The sequence below is a fragment of the Haliotis rufescens genome, unplaced genomic scaffold (assembly GCF_023055435.1).
Source record: "Haliotis rufescens isolate VD_foot unplaced genomic scaffold, xgHalRufe1.0.p SCAF_18, whole genome shotgun sequence".
Classification (NCBI taxonomy): domain Eukaryota; kingdom Metazoa; phylum Mollusca; class Gastropoda; order Lepetellida; family Haliotidae; genus Haliotis; species Haliotis rufescens.
Window position 1 is genome coordinate 31,608,661 of NW_025963868.1, and position 24,223 is coordinate 31,632,883.

Sequence of the window (24,223 nt, forward strand, 5' to 3'; positions counted from 1 at the left end):
CCCCGGGCAATTGTGCAAAATATGGCACAGATACCTTGATGGATCTTCAAGACAGAAGAATGTTGGATATACATCTCGTCCAGGTGAGTAAGAATAAGTCAGGTTTAGATTCATTGCTGTAATGATGTGCAAAAAGTATCAATATAACCAATAGATGTCAGCGAGCCTGACCACCCGATCCCGTTAGTCGCCTTTTACGACAAGCATAGTCGCCTGTAGTATGAAGTTTGAGCATATCAACTTTTGTACATCTGATTCATTGATTGTATGAATGTTACTGTTCTTGATATTGTTCTAGTGCAATGGAGTGAAGAATTCACATCACCTGGAACTTGAGGGACTAAAGCGAGGGTTATCATTTCTCAAAGTGAAAGGATGTTCCATTGAGGAAGTCATCGCAGATCGCCATGTCTCAGTGAAGAAATACATGAGAGAGGATCATAAAGACAAGAAACATTACTTTGGTGTAAGGACACTCATTATTGTGATTGGTGAATGCTAAACATTTTGTGTTAGTCAGTTTATTTTACAGATTATCAAATGAATTGGCAACTTCCATTGCCCAATCGTTGAAAATAGCTGCATTGCAAGACGCCTAATGTGTTGTTAGCAATAATTACTCAATCACTCGCATGCACATTTCTATTGTCATAATTTTATCATCTATTTGCTGACATGCATGACATTATCTGATGGTCAGCTGGTTAACATAAAAAATACAACTGAGACTAGTGAAAACGGGATTAGTATTTTAACTCAATCCACTGGTCTGAAAGGTTGGTTGGATGGTTTGTTGTTTAACGCCGCACTCAGCAATATTCCAGCTATATGACGGCGGTCTGTAAATAATCGACTCTGGACCAGACTATCCAGTGATTAATATCATGAGCATCGATCCACCCAATTAGTATCGATGACATGCATCAACCAAGTCAGCGAGCCTGACCAACCAATCCCGTTAGTCGCCTTTTACGGCAAGCATGGGTTGCTGAAGGCCTCTTTCACCCAGGATCTTCACGGGTCTGGTCTGAAAGGAGCTGTAGACAAGGTGGATATGCAAATGGTTTCTACCCCCGAATTACATGTTACAATTGATTACAGGAGTTGGGAAAAAAAACTGGAAGCAGCTGCGAAAAAGAGTGGATGTGCTGCAATCCGCCCTTGTATCAAGTCCACAACAAACCATATGTACTGGGTAGCAGCTTTATGTAAAGATGATCCAGATACGAAGGTGGACAAATGGTTGTCAGTGAAAAATATGTTGTGAAAAAGCATGAAGGATACTCGACAAAGTTCAGGCAGTGCGAGCATGGACCATTGGCTGAAGTTTGTATGAATGAGGTAATGGATCTAACTCAGTTACTTCAGAGATGACATATTTGCACTGAACATGATGTTGACAGAATTAAAACCAAATAGTTTTTTTTTATTTCTTGAAAGATGGGACTGGCAAAAAATAGGGGGACTGGTAATTTTTAGAGTTTCAAAAGCCAGCGGGAACACTGTTATGATAAGTTTAAATCATAGTTGAGTGAGTGAGTGAGTTATTATTTAACGTCACATGGGCAGTATTTCAGCCATATCGTGACGAGAAGTTATACATTTATGACACATTTATGATACATATATTTAGAGTAAATAAAAAGCTGTCAGAATGGACAGTAGAATAACTAGAATATCACAGACTTGATTTAAAACAAGTTGAGAATATTAAAAAAACAGTAAGCATTAATGAACAACACAATATAAAAATAGGCTAGAAAGCGTCAGCCACTGAAGGGAGATATAGAGGATTAACCACTGTGTTCGGTTGTTACCGAAAAATCTACACACGAGTGATTAATCTGTCACGATTAGAACGAGGCTTTGCCGAGTGTGTAGATTTTTCGGTAACAACCGAACACAGTGGTTAATCCTTTTTATCCCATAACAATATGCGATAAAAAGTCGAGCTCGTAGTTGAAGATTTCCCGTGTTTAGTAACCACTCGGAATTCCCCCCAGCCTCGTTTTCGAATATGCTCAGTAAGACAACTGTAACATAAACAGGTAAAAAGGTTCTAGCGAAGACAACTCACACGAAGTTTCCGTGACAGGCAAGCCACTTGTTAGCATTCGTGTTATGTTTTTTGTTAACTATTAAAAGCTGATGGGGGTAACGTTTTGAGAATTAGTAATGTGATTTGATATTTGTTAATGGTTTTGGATTTCTCGGCCCATAACTTTATTTGCATTCGTCTCGCCGTGACTATCATTTTCAATGCGCAACACTAAATAGGCCCACCTTTTTAGTGTATGTAAATACGTTATTCGTTTATTTGTTCGCTAGAAACAAATGTTATAAACCCAATTAAGAGGAAATTAAATATTGTCATATATTGTGAACTATTGTTAACGAAAAACAAGTGCCCAAAGGAACTGTCAGCAGGATTGATCAGGCAAGATTTTATAATATTACAAACTCAGGCAACTGATCAGCTGATTACATCTTCTCAAATCCTTCAATGGATTGTAAATTTTTTGGACAAATTTACCTCTTTTAAAACTAGTTTTACAGTGAATAATTTAATGTCTAAAATGATGAATATTTCATGTCATCTTTTTTACAATTTTTTTGTTCCTGAACATTGTGAGCCCATGTGTTTTTATGATATAAAAAAAGCCTTTTCAGTTGACAGTTTTTCTTTTGAACATAATATTTAACACCATGACACCAAGTGTTACTAAATGAGTCATCTAATTTCCCCATATTTGTGAATGACAAGAAACAATGTGAATTTGACAAGCACAATCATTTTTTGTGTGTGAAACATAAATACATAGGATAGTATGTAAACAATAAATTATTATTTCAGTAGTTCTACAAATATTTGCATTTTAATACCCTTGTAATTTTACATTGTAATTTTACTGCAACAGTTACCTCCAAAGAAGTGTTTTTTTTCAGTAATCATGGTAAATAATAAATCTTTGGTTTAAAGAATATACTTGAGACAAACCTAATTCTACATTTCTTAATACTCTGTATTGTCTGTAAATTCTGAAAATAATTGACTGTGATATTGAGTTTCTACCTAAAACTTATAATAAGAAATTAATTTTGAGATTATTTCATCCTATCTAAAATACACAATATATTTTAAGATGCATAAATGTACATCATTGTTGAAAAAAATACCTAAAAAAGGTTGATTGGTGCCCACCATCTTTCTCTTCATCATTTTGTCTGCTCCCTATAATAAATCAAAATAGTTAAGAAAAAATATAAATACATATATTACTTTCTGGAGTTTATTTAGATTTAGGTATGACTTAATATATTCAAGTTTTAACGGGGTAATGTTGTTTTTTCATAATGAGTTTCTTAATTGTCCTGAGATAGTATGTTTAAATAATTGAAGTCTTAATGTTTTAAAAATACCAAATAATTATAGGCCAAAATACATTAATTATATTGATCTTGGTAAACTCCACCTGTTGAAAGGGGAAACAACTGCTGTGGTTGCAAAACATCTTGGTCGTTAGATGTACGGTCCGTCCAGCAAAGATTGATCGTTTCCTGCATTAAAATTGAGTATTGCTCTAGATCCAAATTATCTGAGTGTTTATTTTCTTAAAATATGAAATTTAAGTCTCGATTAATTTAATAGATCTATGAAATATGTTTTTGATCGATCGGCTCTAGATCAAAACTTTGTTGGAACGTGACATTTCTTATGTGGTTGACAGTTGTTGTTTTTAAAAAATACCAAACAATATGGTTTGTTTCACTATTTCATCGGTATTTTTACATGAATTAATTAACTGTTTCATGAGCTTTGTTATTAGCTTTGAAAACGCCCAGTAAAGAATGTACCGGAGTTGCTCCCCTGGTCCCGTAATATCGATGCGGTATCTCGCTTCGGTTACCGTCTGCTCATTCTGCAACTGAATCTGGTACATTGGGAAGCCGAAATTCTCTGATATATCTCCATATATCATACCCCTTCTTCCCCCACAAACTTTCCTTCGGTCATCAACTTTCGGCAATGGAAACATTGTCACTACGGTAATGTTTTGCCTGCTGGGGATTTTCTGTACTAGACGACCTCCGGTATCCCCGATCCGAAACTAGTGCCGTCAATTATTTTTAGCCAGCCAATCAAAACACGATGACACAACTCTCCACTCTCAGGCAGCCAATCAGATTAGGTGAAAAAAAATAAACCACTGCGAATAAACCACTGCTGGCGATTGAAGATCAAGCCCTGTTATTGGAGAACACCATACTGGGGACCATGGGGACTTACAGTACCTTTGCTTCCTGCATGGACAAATCATAGTTGAACATTTGACATACATCTATTTTGACAAATAGTGATCTGGAAATTCAGTCAGATAAAAGGAGTAGGAGACTCGGTACATATACTGGTGATGTTGATTTGAACTTGATTTCTTGAGAAACTCATTGCCTAAACTGATAAATTAGTGGTATTATTCCTTCATTAAAATGTATAAATATTTAGTAAGTGCCTCAACATTTATTCATCTTATTTTATGGAGAAACTGGCAAGTAGCAGTTGACATCGGTTTGTGCTTATTGTTTGTCAGACTATACTAGTGCTTTCTACTCGTGAAGATTCTGGGGTAGAATAGGTCTTCAGCAACCCATGCTTGCCGTAAAAGGCGACTATGCTTGTCGTAAAAGGCGACTAATGGGATCGGGTGGCCAGGCTTGCTGACTCGGTTGATGCTTGTCATCGATCCCAATTGCGTGGATCGATGCTCATGATGTCAATCACTGGATTGTCTGGTCCAGACTCGATTATTTCACCGACCGCCGTCATATAGCTGGAATAGTGCTGAGTGCGGCGTAAAACAACAAATCAACCAACCAACTAGTGCTTTCAGGTTTCACAAAATTGTCAAACATCAGAGGCATACATCACTTCAGGTTTTCCTCCCACATAAATATGTGACATAACTGCAAAACTGTTGAAAGCAGGGTTAATCCCAACAAACTGACTAACTGAACTGTTAGTGATCCCATGAATCAACTTTGTTCAATGAAAGCTACTGAGTTGTGATGCTCATATTTATGCTACCATGATTACATCTTGACTGAAAATGATGTGGCAATGTTTTGTTGTTATTCTGGCCTCGACTGACAAGAAATGGTTTCATCACATCAGAAAACGGAAAGTTTTTGTATTTTTAAGAAAAGTGAGTGAGTGAGTTTTGTTTTACGCCGCTTTTAGCAATATTCCAGCAATATCACGGCGGGGGACACCAGAAATGGGCTTCATACATTGTACCCATGTCGGGATTCGAACCCGGGTCTTCGGCGTGACGAGCGAACGCTTTAACGACTAGGCTCTCCGACTGCCCTTTTAAGAAAAGTAATAAATTTGTGAAGTTTGCACCACAATGACCTCTCGCAGATGAAAATAACTAACCTGACATGGCATTGTTATAACATAAACAAGCTGATCTGCTTGATAGACAAACTTTGATATACTGTTTATTTTACTAACAGAATACAATAATGTTATGATCAATTGGCCTGATAAGATGATACCCGTGAATATTCCGGGGTAGAATAGGTCTTCAGCAACCTATGCTTGACTTAAAAGGTGTCTTTGCCTGTCGTAAAAGGCGACTAATGGGATCGGTGGTCAGGCTCGCTGACTTGGTTGATGCATGTCATCGATCCCAATTGCGTGGATTGATGCTCATGATTTTAATCACTGGATTGTCTGCTCCAGACTCTATTATTTATAGACCGCCGTCATATAGCTGGACTATTGCTGAGTGCAGAATTAAACTATTAATAAATAAACAAACAACAAGACGAAAGTATTTTCCCTTAGCTCATACTCCACACAATCATCGACTCCACACATTCATCAACATTCTTTTCATACAGGGTTAGAAAATAAATATCCTTGGAACAAGACTGTCATGGTTTTGCACATTTGAGTCGGATTCTGCTGGGAATGGCTCTCTAATATTCTTCACATCGCACGAAGGATAAATTTTCCTGCATTTCTTCGGAAGACTATGATAAACTAGTCTGGAGAAGCGACGATATTGTTATAAGGTTAAAATGTGTCTCAAAAACATTATAAAATGGTATCAAATTAAACCGTTATAGCTGCAATGGTGAATTGCAATAGATATACAAAGATTTTGTGACAGCTAACTTTTAGATCGAAAGGAATTAATAGATAAAAGACATTTCACATTTATCACAAGAGTATTCGGGACATTACATATATATCATTGGACTGGATCCATGTTATCGTCAATTAGTTAATGAAACAAGCAGAGAGGTAAGATACTTTTCATTTGTAGCATCCTGAATGAGTCACAAAATCAATAGAGTGATGATCAATCTGGCACGCATGCTTCAGTATTTGTTCCTATCACGACACACATGAGTTCATGGTCAGATCTAACCTTTAACGAATTAAAATGAGGTATTGTGACATGTGACAAAGACAGGCCACACCCGAACACTAGAAAATGATACCTTCAACATTAGGTTAGGAGAGCGCGGTTTGCAATCGATTGAGTCGAATCCTGATCGATCTAAGTTCTCCCCATTTAGTGACGAGCCTGGCCGGACTGATCCTGTCGTGTATTGATTGATGGACTGAGAGTAAGTAAAACTAATATGAGTATAAAGCTGGTGTTGCGTGTCTTTATTATGCGAGTATGAATGCTGATGGAGACCACTTGGAGTAAGCGTCGTTAGACCAATCAATCCTTGACGGAGCTGAGGCGATGTTGACAAGGTGAGTTGCAAAGTCAGGGCTTAACTGACGATGATGACCAGGAACCGCAATACTTTCAGTAACTGCAGTAGGGTCGCACTTGACGCCCGAAGGCAGTTACGACAATATCAACAGTATCTGTAGATATGAGTAGCATGATCACTTTTTCATTTAGTATAAGCTTTCACAAAACAAACATGCTTTCATTTGGCCATTTCCCCAAAGGCTATGATGACAGCTTTGGTAGTACATGTAATGATACTGACAATAAGTCAATTGAGCTGACACCTTTCATTCATTCTACTAAACATAATTTTGGAACCTTTGAGGGGAAAAACAGTTCCAACGGTGATCAAAATATAATATTTGGCAGTTATCTGTTTTATTAAATATCAATTGGTGAACTCGGAGGAGTAACCACTTACTCATGTTCTGGTTCGTTATCGTCGAGTGGTCCATCCTGCTGAACAAACTCCAGTAATGCAACCCAAACGACTCCTCTCCGTAGTCAGTTGTCTATGAAAAAATCATGCTCAGTGATGCACTGCACACCTGCTTCATCGCACATGTGTTCCGTTTGCTGAATCTCCTGGCAACATTTGCTCTCAAGACCAGTTTGCATCGTGATGCACTGACCACAGTCACACCTAAAAATATATTACAGTCCGCTAAAAACAAATGGATCTGTCTAAAATAATAAAGATTAATCATGTTAATTGAGCCTACCGCCGACTATACACATCATTACCTATCAACCAGAAAACGTGCATTTTGTTGTTTCGAATATTATTTAAGACAAATATCACATGAGCGATGTATATTACAAGAGGATTTGTTACAACGAAACGAATTCCAATAAACGTGGATTCAAATGGTACCTAATTGCATGGACTCGATTGTAAGAGGTGAAAAACTTTCCAACAGCATCAAAAGTAAATATTACCTAAAACTGTTATAAGACAGCAGCTAATACATCACATATCTGTCAAATACAGTTTATATATCACTGGTTGGCACATTAACAATATAATCGTACCGATAAAACCGATTATTCGACAGTCGTTTATATGACGAACTTACCAGCCGTGTCCCGAGTCTTTCGATGTTGACATCAAGTGGTGGTTTCGCTTGATTCTTCTTCTTCATCTTGACTGGAAGTTTCCCTTGCAAGATGTAAAATCGGCTCGCACTGATATGGTCTAACATTAATATCAAAAATGACATCGGAAACGTCTTTTACTGCTTCAGAATCCATGGTCACTGTCAAGTTGTCACGTTTAGTCATACGGGAAGCCATCGGTGATAGGAACATATGACGTCACGTCACGTGATACCCGCTTCTGCTCATTAACTGCCGGGTGTTTCCGTAGTAGGCGTAAAAACGAGGGCGTTTTTTACGTATTTATTGCCATTTTACAAACTTTTTGTCGAATTGTTATCGTGGAAGGTGGCTTTTAGAATGCTTTTACACCTATGAAAAAAACAACTTTTGCTTTAGTATTCTCCTTTAAAATATTTTGACACTTGGCATTTTATATAATCTCTGAGATACCGATGTCATTTGTTATGCTCATCACAATACCACTACAGATACAAAGTGTACTGCTTATAACACAACTTGTTCATTCATTTGGAACACAATCTAAAGACGTTATACCTAAACATTTTAACACACCTTCAAACAGTAGTTGAACACTGTTGAAATATATGTTTATTAATTTGTAAAGTTGTGATCACATGCATGTTTGTAAGCAAAGGTTATACACATTTTCACAATCTTGAAACACGTACAATGCTGTATCCAGCAATAATCTGCCAATTATCACGTGAGATGAAAGTTGCTATTAAACCAATAATAGAAGATATTTTGTAAATATTTGTTTGATGTATTTCATTGTATATATCACAATTGTATATATGTATGTGAATGTACTCACTTATATTGTGTTGCTAAAAAAATGGTCCACAGTAAATTATTGTACATCACACAAATTCCTATCCCACGTAATTATTGCTTAGCTATTAGACAATTCATTTATTGATGAACTGACGCTTATCGTCAACTGTACTTCATTCACAACTTTTATTAAGGACGTGACGATGAGTCGTATATTATATGGAATATACAGTATGTCGCGTGCGGATTGCCTGGCGATCTCGACCCTTTGTAGAGGCACATTCACGGCCATGAGAGATCATCCTGATTGGCAACTGCATTAGAAGCAAAGGGGATGTTGACGAGATACCAAATGGTCTGGTCGTATTACCATATTAGGAATATGGTCGGCAATCTTAGAATGTATATCCATGTACATTTACTATAGCGAGATATGGGCACATGGAGCTGAGACTTGAAAGCTGAACGTCTTGTTGTGAAGAATAATTGTTGTGAACGTTCATGGGGATCGAAGTATCCGGTACAGTGCCAACTTCTACTCGGGACATGAGCCTGTGGGTTTCATCGAAGAGGTAAACATTTTCTCGCAAACCAAACTGACACGCAATACTAAACTGAAATACTGCTCAAACCAGTGTTAAACCCAACTCACTCGAGCTCAGTCACAAAACGAACAAGAAAGAATGCGTTTTCCTACTACAACCTCAGTTTGTTTCATTGTTTATGTTTGTTCTGAATAAGGACCATAATCTACCAAAGAGTCTGCTTTGAGTGGACAAGGATTCGATTGTAGGATTGATACATATTGCAATTTTAACATAGGCACCTGTTTGTGATCAGTAGTGTTAGGTGTTAGAGCAAATGTGAGCATATTCTACATTGCCAATAGATATGGCAGCTAAATGCAAAGCTTAATGTTATTATATCGTCATTGTGGGATCAGAGGGTGTGAGGAGGTGAGTGTGTTAAGTTTACTGTTGCTCTATATTTCACTCATATCACGGCATGTCAGCTTGTTAGGGAAGGAAAGCTCTAAAGTTATGTAGGCCTTAGACATTTAGTGCTTTGGGAGAACCCAGGAGCACAGGTATGGTGCTGACAAACCAAGAAACATAAACTGGGCAACGAACAAATGGCCTTCCATTTCTGGCATCTTCAGATTACTCCACACATGCAAATGACACTCTCCAGATTTTGGCAATTCATGCAAAGGCAATTCAAGTGTTCATCAAATATAACATTGGAACATTTGGTACAAGTCAAAGTAAAAACTGTTTATGTATAAGCTATAAAAGGTCTTGGATGCTGTTACCCTGGCCAAACAACTTTTTGAGTAAGAGCCATGACGTATAGTACATGTATGTGATATAGGTGACGAAATAATGCAAAATCAGTAAGTAAAACTTGTTGACACTATTGATGTCAATATGTGTAAACACATACTGGAGTATGTATAACCAGAAGATCATGATGAAGACTTTGGCTTTGATTCTGTCAACAGTTGTGTGTGTTATTTCTCTATTATGTTTATTCAGCAGAGTTACGTAGGCCATCGGCCCATGTCACAGCAGTTGTACAGCAGCCATTATTGTAATTGGAATTTACATCAGCAGTTTTGTCCTTAATTGCATAGACTTATAAATATACATAGCCAAATTTCTTATGTTTTTACATTTATCACTTGACATAAAGACATTGAATGTATGTAATGTGGGAAAGACATAGTAGTTTCTTGGAATGTACTGTTCACGCAATTCGTCATACACCGTGTAAACAAACAAGAAATGATACTCATCCTCAACCAAACCTTTCATTTCTTGGAACATTTGCATATCTGCAAGTCTCAAGTTTTAGTTGGTGACAACTATATATAAACTTTGCTAAACCTTCACGAAACTTTTGGATAGAAATATACTAAATATAATACTCTTGACACGCTATAGATATACACAAAGAGTAATTGAATGTTTTTGCACCATGTGACAAGGATGCATGCCATTCTGACAAATTGTGCTCTTACTACAAATTCTGATAAAAAATATTGAATACTACCAATGCTTTCATTATCCCATACAGAGCCAAATCCCATGTTATATAATACTTTTCTTAACTTTGAAGCCCAATTGCTTTTACCACGACTCATATCTAACAATATCATATTAAAGGATTTATTTGGTAGTCACGAGTACCAATATGATATACACCGCTTGTAGGCATAAATATATACAGGCAATCTCCCACATTCACCACGTACAACATGATTTGGATTTGACGAGTCAATGTCTAGTCCCCATATTTCGGCACCATACAATAAAATTGACATCACTTTACTTTCTGGAATTTTGAAGAAAACATCATACGGCAAATGTCTCAGTTTCAACAGATATTTTAAGATAAGAAATAAAGCCTTTCTGGATTGCAACGAAGAATTCGTAAATAGCTTGTTCCAGGTTAACTTACAAGTAAATATTGAACCCAAATACTTGTAAGATGAAAGACATTCAATGCGATTGCCCTCAAAATACCAGTTCTTGAGTCCAGAAAGGATACCACCGTTCTTAAAAAACACAACTTTAGATTAATCTTGATTTACGTTTAGGTCATATACTGTTGTAACACATTAATTCGTTTTGTAAACCCCATGTAGTGAAAACCATTAACCCATGTTTCTGACAGAGTAACAAAATTGAATTGCTGAATGAAATTGACAAAGCTAATAATAACCTAAATAGTAGTAAATCTTTTTTGGTTTACACTTAAAAGCTTTTCAGGCGCTTTACGTTCGGTTCGACAGTGTATTCCATTGCAGGAATGGTATTCTTATTTTCGAAATATGTATATCGATAACGCTAATATGGACGATGTCAGTGTTGATATCGGGGATATGACAAGAGATGTTGATGCGTTTACTGCCGACATGTTATATTCACCAATTACTCAAGAGGAGTTAGCAGCTGCTTTAGACAATCTCAAAACTTCAAAATCTCCAGGGTAAAATATTTTTGCTGAATTTTTTAAGCATTCAAGTGATATTTTAATACCGCTTCTTACCCCTTTATTAAATAGACTTTTTGACGGTTGTGTTTTCCAAGAATCGGGATAGATAGGATTGATAGCGCCATTACATAAGAAGGGAGATCTTAATTCTCATCTAATTATAGAGGTATAAAAATATTGAGTGTCATCAGTAAAATTTATATTTCGGTTTTGAATACTAGATTAAGATTTTGTTGTGCCGCGTATGAAAAAGTTTTGGAATTGCAAGCCGGTTTCCTGCAGGGGTATTTAGCTGTAGATAATGTTTTCACATTACAGTCCGTTGCTGGTCGTCTCTTGGGGACAACGAATGGCAATTTATATGCTTCATTTGTGGATTTTCCTGAGGCTTTCGATTTAGTTAATCATTCTAAATTATAGTCAGTCTACAACACAAGGGAGTTTCGCCAAAAATGTTGGGTTGTATCAAGTCTATTTATGAAAGAGTAAAATCGTGCGTTAAATTTAATACTTTAGTTTCAGATATGTTTGACTGTAGTGTGGGCGTTCGTCAAGGTTGTGCCTTAAGCCCCTTGCTGTTTAAATTGTTTATTAGTGATCTTGTTGATGAAGAAAGATCCTGCTATCCTGGCATCTAGTTGCATCCAGATTTGACTCATTTATTCTTACTTTTGTTTGCGGAGAACGTTGTTTTTTTAGCAGTAATTAATGTGTTACAACAGTATATGACCTAAACGTAAATCTAGATTACACTGAAGTTGTGTTTTTTTTAAGAACGGTGGTATCCTTTCCTTAGGAGAGATATATATTAATCAAAATGTCAGTATCATCCTTCTCCGACGTTGTTAATGCCATACAACCAGCCATGACGTCAAATAGAATGGTGTCATTCTTTTAGTATTTCATTACTTTGGATAAAATGCTAGTGCTCCATTAATAAGGGTGCAACATTAGTCAAATTACACTTGCACAATCAGGAAAATGTTGGAATATTAGGACTAATGTATATACTGAACCGCAAACGAAACGTCACCACAAGTAACATTGCATGAGAAGTTGTCATTTAAATAACTTGGTAATTTTGGTCAAAGTTCCTAAAATTAACATTACCTTGTCCGAAAAAATAAAATTTGATGATAAAAAAACAAAGCAGATGACAATCAAACCGATCGCCCAAACGCATCACGGACATGGCCATAGTAACCCGATGCACATGAGTTCCGTGCAGATTGAAATGCACATGCGTTCCCCCATTTCTTGCCCTATAAAATCCACCCAGATCGGAAAACATTCATTCGTTATTGAATTGCTACCACATGCCAAGATTGACAAGAAATCAGCGACGACAAGCCCTTGGACATTTGGACAGTTGGACAAACCGCCCGGCAAGTAGCCACTGCATTTCAAGTCTACGTAAGGACCATATACAGGCTCCAGCAACGGCACCAGAGCACCAACACTACAGATGACTGACCACGTAGTGGAAGACCAAGGGTCACCTCCCGACGTCAGGATCGTCAGATTGTGTGACAGCATCTTCAAGATCGCTTTGTTTCTGCTGCGGAAACTGCTCGACAGACCATGGGGACACAACAGCGACACATTAGTGCGGACAGCGTGCGTTGACTATTGAGCAGACACCTCCACTGTCACAGGCCACACTGAGAACCCATTCTGACACCACATCATCACCGGGACTGTCTTCAGTGGACAACACAACACCAGCATTGGTGCCACCAACAGTAGAGAAGAGTTCTCTTCTGAGACGAGAGCCGTTACTGTATCTCAAGAGCAAATGGCAGAGATATGCTTTGGATGCGTGTGTTTTTGGGAGAGACTCGTGGGGTGGTCCGAACATCATGGTGTGGGGAGGAATTGGTCTTGCACAGAGGGTCGGCCCTGTGGTCTTCCAGAACATCAGTCCTGGGAGCGGCAATGGTGTCACAGCAGCTCGTTACATTGATTAAGTTTTGAGACCACACGCCATACCTCATTTGGCACGTCGCCGCAACAACGAGTTGCCTCAGTCCCGATTTATATCCTGTTGAGCACCTGGGGGGCGAGATTCAAAGACGGCTGAATGACGTCCGACCAAGGCTGACAACTGCAGCTGAACTGGAGTGCCTATGGCCTTCATCAACGCATCGTCCAGTCCATGTATCATGGCGGACACACGAGATAGTAACTTGTTATGCCATTTTCTCAGAGACTAGTGTTGTGTTTCACTTTAAGAAAATTTGACACTTTAATTTCAACCTTGATGATCAGTTTTGCCTAGTTTCATCTTTTTATTATGTCTCAAAGTATGTTTACAGTGTTTGGATAAATAAGGTTTCTCATATGTCTATCCATGGTGACGTTTCTTTTTCGGTTCAGTGTAGGTTAGATAGGGCCATTTATTTCGCTTTTACTTCTACTTTTATGAAGTACGATTTCATAATTTCTGATGGAAAATGTGCGTCAGAAAAAACAACTCGGCATCCAGAAGGTGAACCCAGTCATTTATAGCATTTTTTTAGTATTCTCCTTGCGTGAATAAACACGAGATTAGTCCAATAACTACCTAGACAGAATGATTGATAATGCAAGGCCAACTGATAGTTTAAAGTTTTATTAACACAAGGCAATTAAGCAGTACTCAAATAGTCAGATATGACGACTCAGATCAGAGACAAATCCTGTTACAAGTATTAAGGTAAACATAAAAAAAACGTCAATGCAAGTTAATGATATTCGTGGAAACAGGTTGCATTTTGGCGTAAAGGTCAGACTAGCTGTGAAAATTAAGGGAGCACTGACAACCAGTGATGACACCAGGTGATCGAGACAAAAGTAGGCAAGTCTTGCCCTACCGGTAGTACCCGCCAAGTATTTATTGCCTGACGCCGCACAGGCGTACCCATGCTGTGCAACGGCGGCATGTAAACAAGCCAGACTATTATCAGCTGTACTCACACAGCTTGAGTAAAATGAAATAATAACAACTTGTCAGTTCTAATACACTGATTGGCCAGCTCTAAATACACAGAAGGCATTACATTCTACAGAGACACAGTTATAAATTTCGATGTCGACAGTCCATCACACCACATGTTGTGTAATTAGTTAAAGTGACTGGGTCATTGAAGTTTCAGTCGGGGCACGGACGCTGCAATTCGAACTGATAGACAGTTCTTGAGTATCTCTGAGAGGGTATGTATACCTGTGCAACAAAAGGGCGGATCTCTGCTCGGACCATCTCTCACCTCCAGTGGTTATTGAGAGTGCTTCTGAACAAATTTTACTTGATATCACAGATAAGATTATTAATTAACATAAGTTATATATACTGTACAACGTTGGTACTTTAAGAATATGCTGTACATACAACCTAGGCCCAAATGGTTTTACAGTTACAGCAGCAAATGTAAGTAATAACTGGAGTGAAATTTACACTGATTTACATTACGTTACATTTACATGACGTTACAAAAATAAGATATCGCGCACATTACCAGTGGATACATATTGGATTCTGTGCATGTTGCACATAAAATACTAAAATAGTATATAAAATTCATTTAGGATAAGCAAAATAAAATACAACAGTGGCGGTCCATCAGTCTGGAACCTTGTCACAATCAGTGAATCATTATGAACACAAAGTGTATAATCTGATTAAAACTAAATGTTTCTTTTTCGCCCCGAAAATTCATTTCTCTTCTAGCCTACTCTCTCATTCTCCAGTTCTCACATACTTCCACTGTTTATATATCAGCAGAGTTCAACTATATCTTCCAACGCCATGGTAAACACAATATACATATACATGCGTAACACGCAATAAGATAATAGTATGAGAGCATGACCATTCAATATAGTGAATGTATAAACAATGAACCTTTACAAAACATAAAGAACAACATATCTCACTAACAGCCTCTTATGCATAACATTCCTATCAACTTTTCTTCGTGCTCATGTAAATAACTAATACACAAACTACGAGATCAAGACAGAAGTGATCCAAATATTGTTTATGTTGGTTGACTAAACATTTGAGGGGCATACCTTGCATATGGGACTCCCAATTACAACTTGCAGACACATGTAATACATGATGGTGGGTACAGAATGTCAGTCGAGGTATTGAGGTAGGTGCTGAAGAGGCTGAGATGAATATTAGAAAGAGCTTGAGATAAGACCAGGCTGTATGGAATCCCTGATGGATCACAAACAGCATTCTTTCGTATACTTGTTCGATACACAAATAGTTGTTACCAAGTGATGTTCTAAAGAATTAAACAACAATCTGGTAGTTTTTAGAAACGAATGTCACTATAAAATTCATGTTTCCTTTGGAGATGATACCTACAATAACATTCACGTCAGTAACGACTGTCAAAGGCTAAAGCTGGTACAATATGTGGAAACAGTGGTTGTGACCGTATGGTGTACGTGATATACTGCACACTGTACGTGATATAATGCACACTGTACGTGATATACTGCACACTGTACGTGATATACTGCACACTGTACGTAACATACTGTATACAGTACTTGATATACTGTATACAGTATGTGCTATACTGTATACTGTACGTGATATATTGTACGTGACATATTGTATACTGTACGTGATATACTGTATACTGCACGTTATATACTGTATACTGTACGTGATATACTGTATACTGTACGTGATATATTGTACGTGACATATTGTATACTGTACGTGATATACTGTATACTGCACGTTATATACTGTATACTGTACGTGATATACTGTAAACTGTACGTGATATATTGTATGTGACATATTGTATACTGTACGTGATATACTGTATACTGCACGTTATATACTGTATACTGTACGTGATATACTGTATACTGTACGTGATATATTGTACGTGACATATTGTATACTGTACGTGATATACTGTATACTGCACGTTATATACTGTATACTGTACGTGATATACTGTATACTGTACGTGATATATTGTACGTGACATATTGTATACTGTACGTGATATACTGTATACTGCACGTTATATACTGTATACTGTACGTGATATACTGTATACTGTACGTGATATATTGTACGTGACATATTGTATACTGTACGTGATATACTGTATACTGCATGTTATATACTGTATACTGTACGTGATATACTGGGCAAAACTGGCTCCCACAGGAGATATCGCTTGGATTAGATAAAGCGATATCTACACTGAAGATATAGCTGCATTGAAATTACATCACAATGCTTTGCAGACAATTGTGACGTCACTGGTTACCAAGACGTCACAATCAAATGACATCACTAATGGCTCTGCTACTGAAGCTGATAGCAGTACTTTTTACACTGAAGACCCTGCTAATTACTGTCTACAAATTGAAAAAGTTGGAAGCATGATGTTGGATGATAAATAAATCTCAACCTCGTGTCTTTTGATATCAAATATATCAACACTCGTTGATAAAAGTGGCAAAAATCCTCGGCAAGCCTCGGAATTTGTCCACTTTTATCAACTCGTCTTGATATATTTGATATCAAAAGGCACTCGGGGATTCTCTATATACTGTACGTGATATACTGTATACTGCACGTTATATACTGTGAACTGTACGTGATATACTGTATACTGTACGTGATAAACTGCACACCGTACGTGACATACTGTATACTGCATGTGACATACTGTATACTGTACACTGTACGTGACATACTGTGTACTGTACAATGTGTATTGTACGTTGCATACTGTATACGGTACGTTATATGATGTACACTGTACGTGACGATATGTATACTGTACTTGATGTGCTGTATATTGCATGTGATGTGTTGAACACTTTATGTGACATACTCTACTTGATATACTGTATACTGCACATTATAAATGTAAGCTGTACCTGTTATAGTGTATACTCTACGTGATATAATGTATATTGTACGTGATGTAATGTACATGTATACTGTACGTAATATACACTATGCCCTTCATGCTATACCGCAAACTGTACTTGACATATATGGTACACTGTACGTGATATACTGTATTCTAAACGTAATATACTGTCTACTGTACTTGATTACTGTATATTGTACGTGATATACTCTATACTGTATTCGGACATACTTTAAGGGTATACTGAAAACTGTGTGGGATCTATACTCAACAACAAAAGTTCCTGTGACACCAATATAATAGTGTATTTTTCAAACAAGTAAAGTTTGGTTTTCAATATTGTAGTACAAGAATGGAATCAAGTCACAAAAACGCAACTGCTACAGAAAAGCATGCATTCCATGCAAAAGTTGTCTTTTATGCATTTCACTACCCAAGAATGGATATAAAAACATATGCCTTAACGGGATTCCATATGTATTGTGTAGTTCATGCTGACAACAACCACTCAGAAAAACAACAAAATTACGCAATTATTCAACATTACGAAATGCCTCGCCTGTCCGAAAATGAGCGTCTGCGAGCCATTGGTATGCTTGAAGCAGGATAGAGTCAACGTGATGTTGCAAGACAATTTAACGTCCACAGAAACACCATTTGGTGTTTATGGCAACGTTGGCAACAAACGAATGCAGTCAGAGACCATCCTCGGAGTTGCAGCCCACGTGTAACCAATAATCGACAAGACAACTGGATTCGAACAACACACCTACGAAATCGATTCCAGCCAGCAACAGTGACTGCAAGAAGCCCCCCTGGCCTTCGACGAATATCTTCACAAACCGTGCGTCGTCGCCTCAGATGTGCAGGGATTGTCGCAAGAAGACCCGCCAGACGTCCCATTTTGACAAGAAACCACCGTCAAGCACGTCTACAGACGTGCAGAAAAGCGTCTACGCTGGACGGCCATGCAGTGCGGACAAGTTCTATTCACTGACGAGTCTCGTTTTCACCTCAGCCACAGCGATGGACGGATTAAAATTTACCGAAGTCGAGGTCAACATTAGTCATAGAAGAACATCGGTTCGGGGGCGGCAGCGTTATGGTATGGGGTGGGTTTACAGCAAGACAGAGGACCCGTTTGATAGTGGTAGAGTGAAATATCAATGGACAGCGCTACCGCGACGAAATCATCTGCCCAGTTGTTCTACCGTTTTTGCGTCGACATGGCCCGGGCATTACCTCTCAACATGACAACGCTCGGCCTGACACTGCAAACACGAAAACGTCGTTTTTTTCCGTATATGGTCATTGGACGGAAAAACGACTAAAAATTCATTAAAATTGATTAATTGGTCAGCGTCTAGAAAGTGTCCAGAAAAGGGTCGAGTTTTTCAAGCGTAAAATGGACGGAAAAACGATGCTTTTTGCTCCGCCTTGTACAACTGTCAACGGCCAATCAGATGGCGCTGGTCCCCCGACGCACGTGATGTCCAAGGCTTCCTTTCGGAAGCTTTAGGTTTCGTATTTCTGGCATGCCTCGCTTTAGTATCTGTCGCGCGCAGTGCAGCGAGATTTGCTGATAAGCTAGTTTTAGGATATGTTACATGTTAATGGAATTCAGACACGCGCCAAGAAGTCAAACCAAACAATTTTACTAAGTTTATTGTGGTAACGGCTATGTACAGTTACCCCTATCGGACAATGGGTTGTGTTTCATTTGGTTATAACAATAACTAATTTTTTAATGTGAAGTTTACAAGATATACGACTTGGTTGCGAGGTCGGTCACATGACGTTCTTCACGTGACTGTATTCTTGAAAAGGCGTAAACACTGACTACTTCCACATTCCTGGGGAAAAACCCTTTGAATTCCCTGGTACGAATTCATACAGAAGCGTGGTTGCAAGCCCATTTAAGTATACCCTCGCTACAACCCATCCCAGAGAGAAAAAAACACGAAAAAAAATCCAAACTGTCGCAGTGACAATTTACAGAAATCTATGAATTGACCTTAGTATCTATTTGACACATCTTCACTATCACCTTTCAATGATCGGCCAATTGATCAGTGATGCCAAAGGCTTGAAATAGCCACAGGTTAATTAACAACTTCGAAAATATCTCCCGTCACGTTTATCGTGTCGGCCATTTTGACGTATTGTACTTGATGTAAATGTATTACGACGCTGTCATTGTAATTGACTCACTGAGGTAATTCTGTAAAAGATCTTCTCATCTAATGAGGATATTGTTTGGAATATATGTCTTGTAAACATACTAAAACATATGTTCCTCGCTTGGGGGGGAACTATTTTATTCCGGGATGGCCCATTTAATCTAGTAGTAAGTCAAGGCACCATGCGTGATCTGTTATTTTATGTGTTTAAATTACGATTTGGGGCGTTAATAAAATACACTGACGCAAGTATATTCTATTCAAAGCAATTGGATAATTGAATATGCTTTCTTTTACATATTACATAACATCACTGCACAAAATATGAACAGTTGCAGTAACACAATACGGTAATCGCATTAAACATCATTTTCAACTGTACAGTATTTCAGTATTTCAGTTATATCATGGTGTAGCAAACTGATGTGGGATAAAAATCCGAAGTGGTTCAGGTCATCCAATGTGTGTACGGAAAAAGGTGAGCGTATCCTGCCACACAAGTGGCACCCGTCACAAACACATGCAAGGACAAGTCAAATGTTCACCTGAACAAAGCACGGAAACACACAATGATGCCAGTCCTCAGTTTTACCGAGCATGTAAATTATTTTGTCCGTCCAAAACATGGACGAGTATAAACAATATGTTCATTCACGTAATACATGTCATACATTTGACAAAATGTATTGACTCGGAGCATTATTGTTAATCACAGCGTATGCAGTTGAACTCATCACCCATCCCATTATTGATAACCCTTCTTGAAGATCTATGAAATCAGAAGCTGCAACACTCTATCTTTTAACTGGCATGTCAGACTTCTATTTCATTACTCAGTTTTATTTGCACGGATTACTATGGAAGGGACATTGTCTCGTTGTCGCATTGTCGCATTGACGCCTTTACAAAAACAAGCCAAATGTGTCAAAATTAACAAAAGCGCTACAATTGGCCATTTGTCGCATTGTCGCGTGTTCGCATTGTCGCTCTTTGCTAATCCTTTTCTTTATTTTACAAAAGGGCGACGATGCCGTAACGCGACATTTTCAAGGTCAAAATATGTCTCGTTGTCGCATTGTCGCCCCATCACAAATGTGTATAAAAGGCGTAAAGTTCAGTTATTGTTACAGTTAGGAAGTTCAACCTGATAAATGTACGTCTTGAAATGAAAACACAAGTCCGTCCGCGAGTCCATAACGTTTTATTGTGAGCTCTTCTCTAAAGGTGCTTAGTGTTCAACTCCCAGTTCCAAACACGTAGTACCTCCTCAATAATCCACATACCTCCAGTGCAGTGGTCTTCCGGAAGATCTTACTCTTGACCGTATTAGACAACTGACGAGTGCACGCCTGACCTATGACCTCGTTGCAACCCTCGTGATGTGTTTGCCGAAGGGAGAGGTGTAGGAAATGTGTGCTCCAGCCCAGCGCAGAGCTCGCGACACACTGTATACTGATGTATACAGTGTATTGCAGTTGATATACTGTATACTGCATGTGATATTTATTTGCGGAAATGTTACAACTTTCAAGATTCAAGATTCAATTTGCATATATTTCATATACAACAGAGCGGCGTTAAAACAAATTGTTTTCATTATGGAGCGCTGCAGTCATTTAAAATAGAACCATATACATATGTACAGAAAATATATTATTAACCAGGTCTTTGGGAAAAGATATCAGATTTTTATAAGCAGCCACATAGGGATGATAAAGGACCCCTCGCTGATTAGGTTCTTGTTTACTTAAGAGCAGAGTTGGCCATGTTAGATGATATAACCAAAATCCGGGAGCTCCGGCGGGGGGCAAGCTGGTCTTGTTAGTGTATGGTATGAGCTGTGACGTTGACCCAAGAGAATAATGTAAAACATGAGACCAACTCAAGTCTATAATGATTGGGAAAGTCTAGATTTCCACAGCTCTAGCCTGAAAGTAAGAATTGTTCTATGCTCCATTTTAATTGTATTATTTTCATTTTGTAGACATGGATGGACCAACCAGGAAATAAATTGATGGAATATTAATATCACATGTTACCACTGATCCAGTTTCATCACACAATAATAAATTAGTATTTGACATTACGGCATTTCATTATTAGGGCATGATCATGTACATGTTCACTGTAGTAATGTACACACCAGTCAACTTGATTATAATTTTTATCAAAGTGTACTGCGGCATCAACGATTACTTTATGATATCCTCACTTGTCATCGATGTATTGACATCGAACAATGGACGGCAATTCGAAATTCTTATGGATAGCTTCAATAGGGACAGCGCCGGTGTCAGTACAATTTTCCTAATTAAAATAAGTATCTACAACATATAATCTGAAGCAGACAAGAACAATATTTTTTTATTAATGCTTACGTTCATGGATAGAATTAAGGCAATCTAGGCTTGCCAAATCGTTCTAGACTTGAGCTGGATTCTTTTTAAATTTATTCTGTATGGTCTGGGAGACGAACGGGCGTCAGTATCGCATGGAGAACTGGGACAGCCTTAATCAGTGTAATCGGATATGTTGTGGAGTTTCGGTTTTTGGCTGTTTGCTGAATATATAGAATTGCGAGTTATGTATTCCTAACTGTAACAATAACTGAACTTTACGCCTTTTATACACATTTGTGATGGGGCGACAATGCGACAACGAGACATATTTTGACCTTGAAAATGTCGCGTTACGGCATCGTCGCCCTTTTGTAAAATAAAGAAAAGGATTAGCAAAGAGCGACAATGCGAACACGCGACAATGCGACAAATGGCCAATTGTAGCGCTTTTGTTAATTTTGACACATTTGGCTTGTTTTTGTAAAGGCGTCAATGCGACAATGCGACAACGAGACAATGTCCCTTCCATAGTAATCCGTGCAAATAAAACTGAGTAATGAAATAGAAGTCTGACATGCCAGTTAAAAGATAGAGTGTTGCAGCTTCTGATTTCATAGATCTTCAAGAAGGGTTATCAATAATGGGATGGGTGATGAGTTCAACTGCATACGCTGTGATTAACAATAATGCTCCGAGTCAATACATTTTGTCAAATGTATGACATGTATTACGTGAATGAACATATTGTTTATACTCGTCCATGTTTTGGACGGACAAAATAATTTACATGCTCGGTAAAACTGAGGACTGGCATCATTGTGTGTTTCCGTGCTTTGTTCAGGTGAACATTTGACTTGTCCTTGCATGTGTTTGTGACGGGTGCCACTTGTGTGGCAGGATACGCTCACCTTTTTCCGTACACACATTGGATGACCTGAACCACTTCGGATTTTTATCCCACATCAGTTTGCTACACCATGATATAACTGAAATACTGAAATACTGTACAGTTGAAAATGATGTTTAATGCGATTACCGTATTGTGTTACTGCAACTGTTCATATTTTGTGCAGTGATGTTATGTAATATGTAAAAGAAAGCATATTCAATTATCCAATTGCTTTGAATAGAATATACTTGCGTCAGTGTATTTTATTAACGCCCCAAATCGTAATTTAAACACATAAAATAACAGATCACGCATGGTGCCTTGACTTACTACTAGATTAAATGGGCCATCCCGGAATAAAATAGTTCCCCCCCAAGCGAGGAACATATGTTTTAGTATGTTTACAAGACATATATTCCAAACAATATCCTCATTAGATGAGAAGATCTTTTACAGAATTACCTCAGTGAGTCAATTACAATGACAGCGTCGTAATACATTTACATCAAGTACAATACGTCAAAATGGCCGACACGATAAACGTGACGGGAGATATTTTCGAAGTTGTTAATTAACCTGTGGCTATTTCAAGCCTTTGGCATCACTGATCAATTGGCCGATCATTGAAAGGTGATAGTGAAGATGTGTCAAATAGATACTAAGGTCAATTCATAGATTTCTGTAAATTGTCACTGCGACAGTTTGGATTTTTTTTCGTGTTTTTTTCTCTCTGGGATGGGTTGTAGCGAGGGTATACTTAAATGGGCTTGCAACCACGCTTCTGTATGAATTCGTACCAGGGAATTCAAAGGGTTTTTCCCCAGGAATGTGGAAGTAGTCAGTGTTTACGCCTTTTCAAGAATACAGTCACGTGAAGAACGTCATGTGACCGACCTCGCAACCAAGTCGTATATCTTGTAAACTTCACATTAAAAAATTAGTTATTGTTATAACCAAATGAAACACAACCCATTGTCCGATAGGGGTAACTGTACATAGCCGTTACCACAATAAACTTAGTAAAATTGTTTGGTTTGACTTCTTGGCGCGTGTCTGAATTCCATTAACATGTAACATATCCTAAAACTAGCTTATCAGCAAATCTCGCTGCACTGCGCGCGACAGATACTAAAGCGAGGCATGCCAGAAATACGAAACCTAAAGCTTCCGAAAGGAAGCCTTGGACATCACGTGCGTCGGGGGACCAGCGCCATCTGATTGGCCGTTGACAGTTGTACAAGGCGGAGCAAAAAGCATCGTTTTTCCG

The 24,223-nt window shown here is 38.1% G+C and overlaps 1 protein-coding gene and 1 pseudogene across 1 annotated transcript in view; one reads left to right on the forward strand and one right to left on the reverse strand.

Annotated features, from left to right (window-relative positions):
• Nucleotides 1-7,175: 7,175 nt before the first annotated feature.
• On the reverse strand, nt 7,176-8,009 carry LOC124113962 (annotated as a pseudogene).
• Nucleotides 8,010-11,505: 3,496 nt separating this feature from the next.
• LOC125381459 (proline-rich receptor-like protein kinase PERK9) overlaps nt 11,506-24,223 on the forward strand; it is a 59,874-nt gene continuing 47,156 nt past the window's right edge. The window contains exon 1 of the mRNA XM_048398011.1: nt 11,506-11,642. Within this exon, the coding sequence (XP_048253968.1) occupies nt 11,506-11,642 (137 nt within the window). The remainder of the gene's footprint in view (nt 11,643-24,223) is intronic.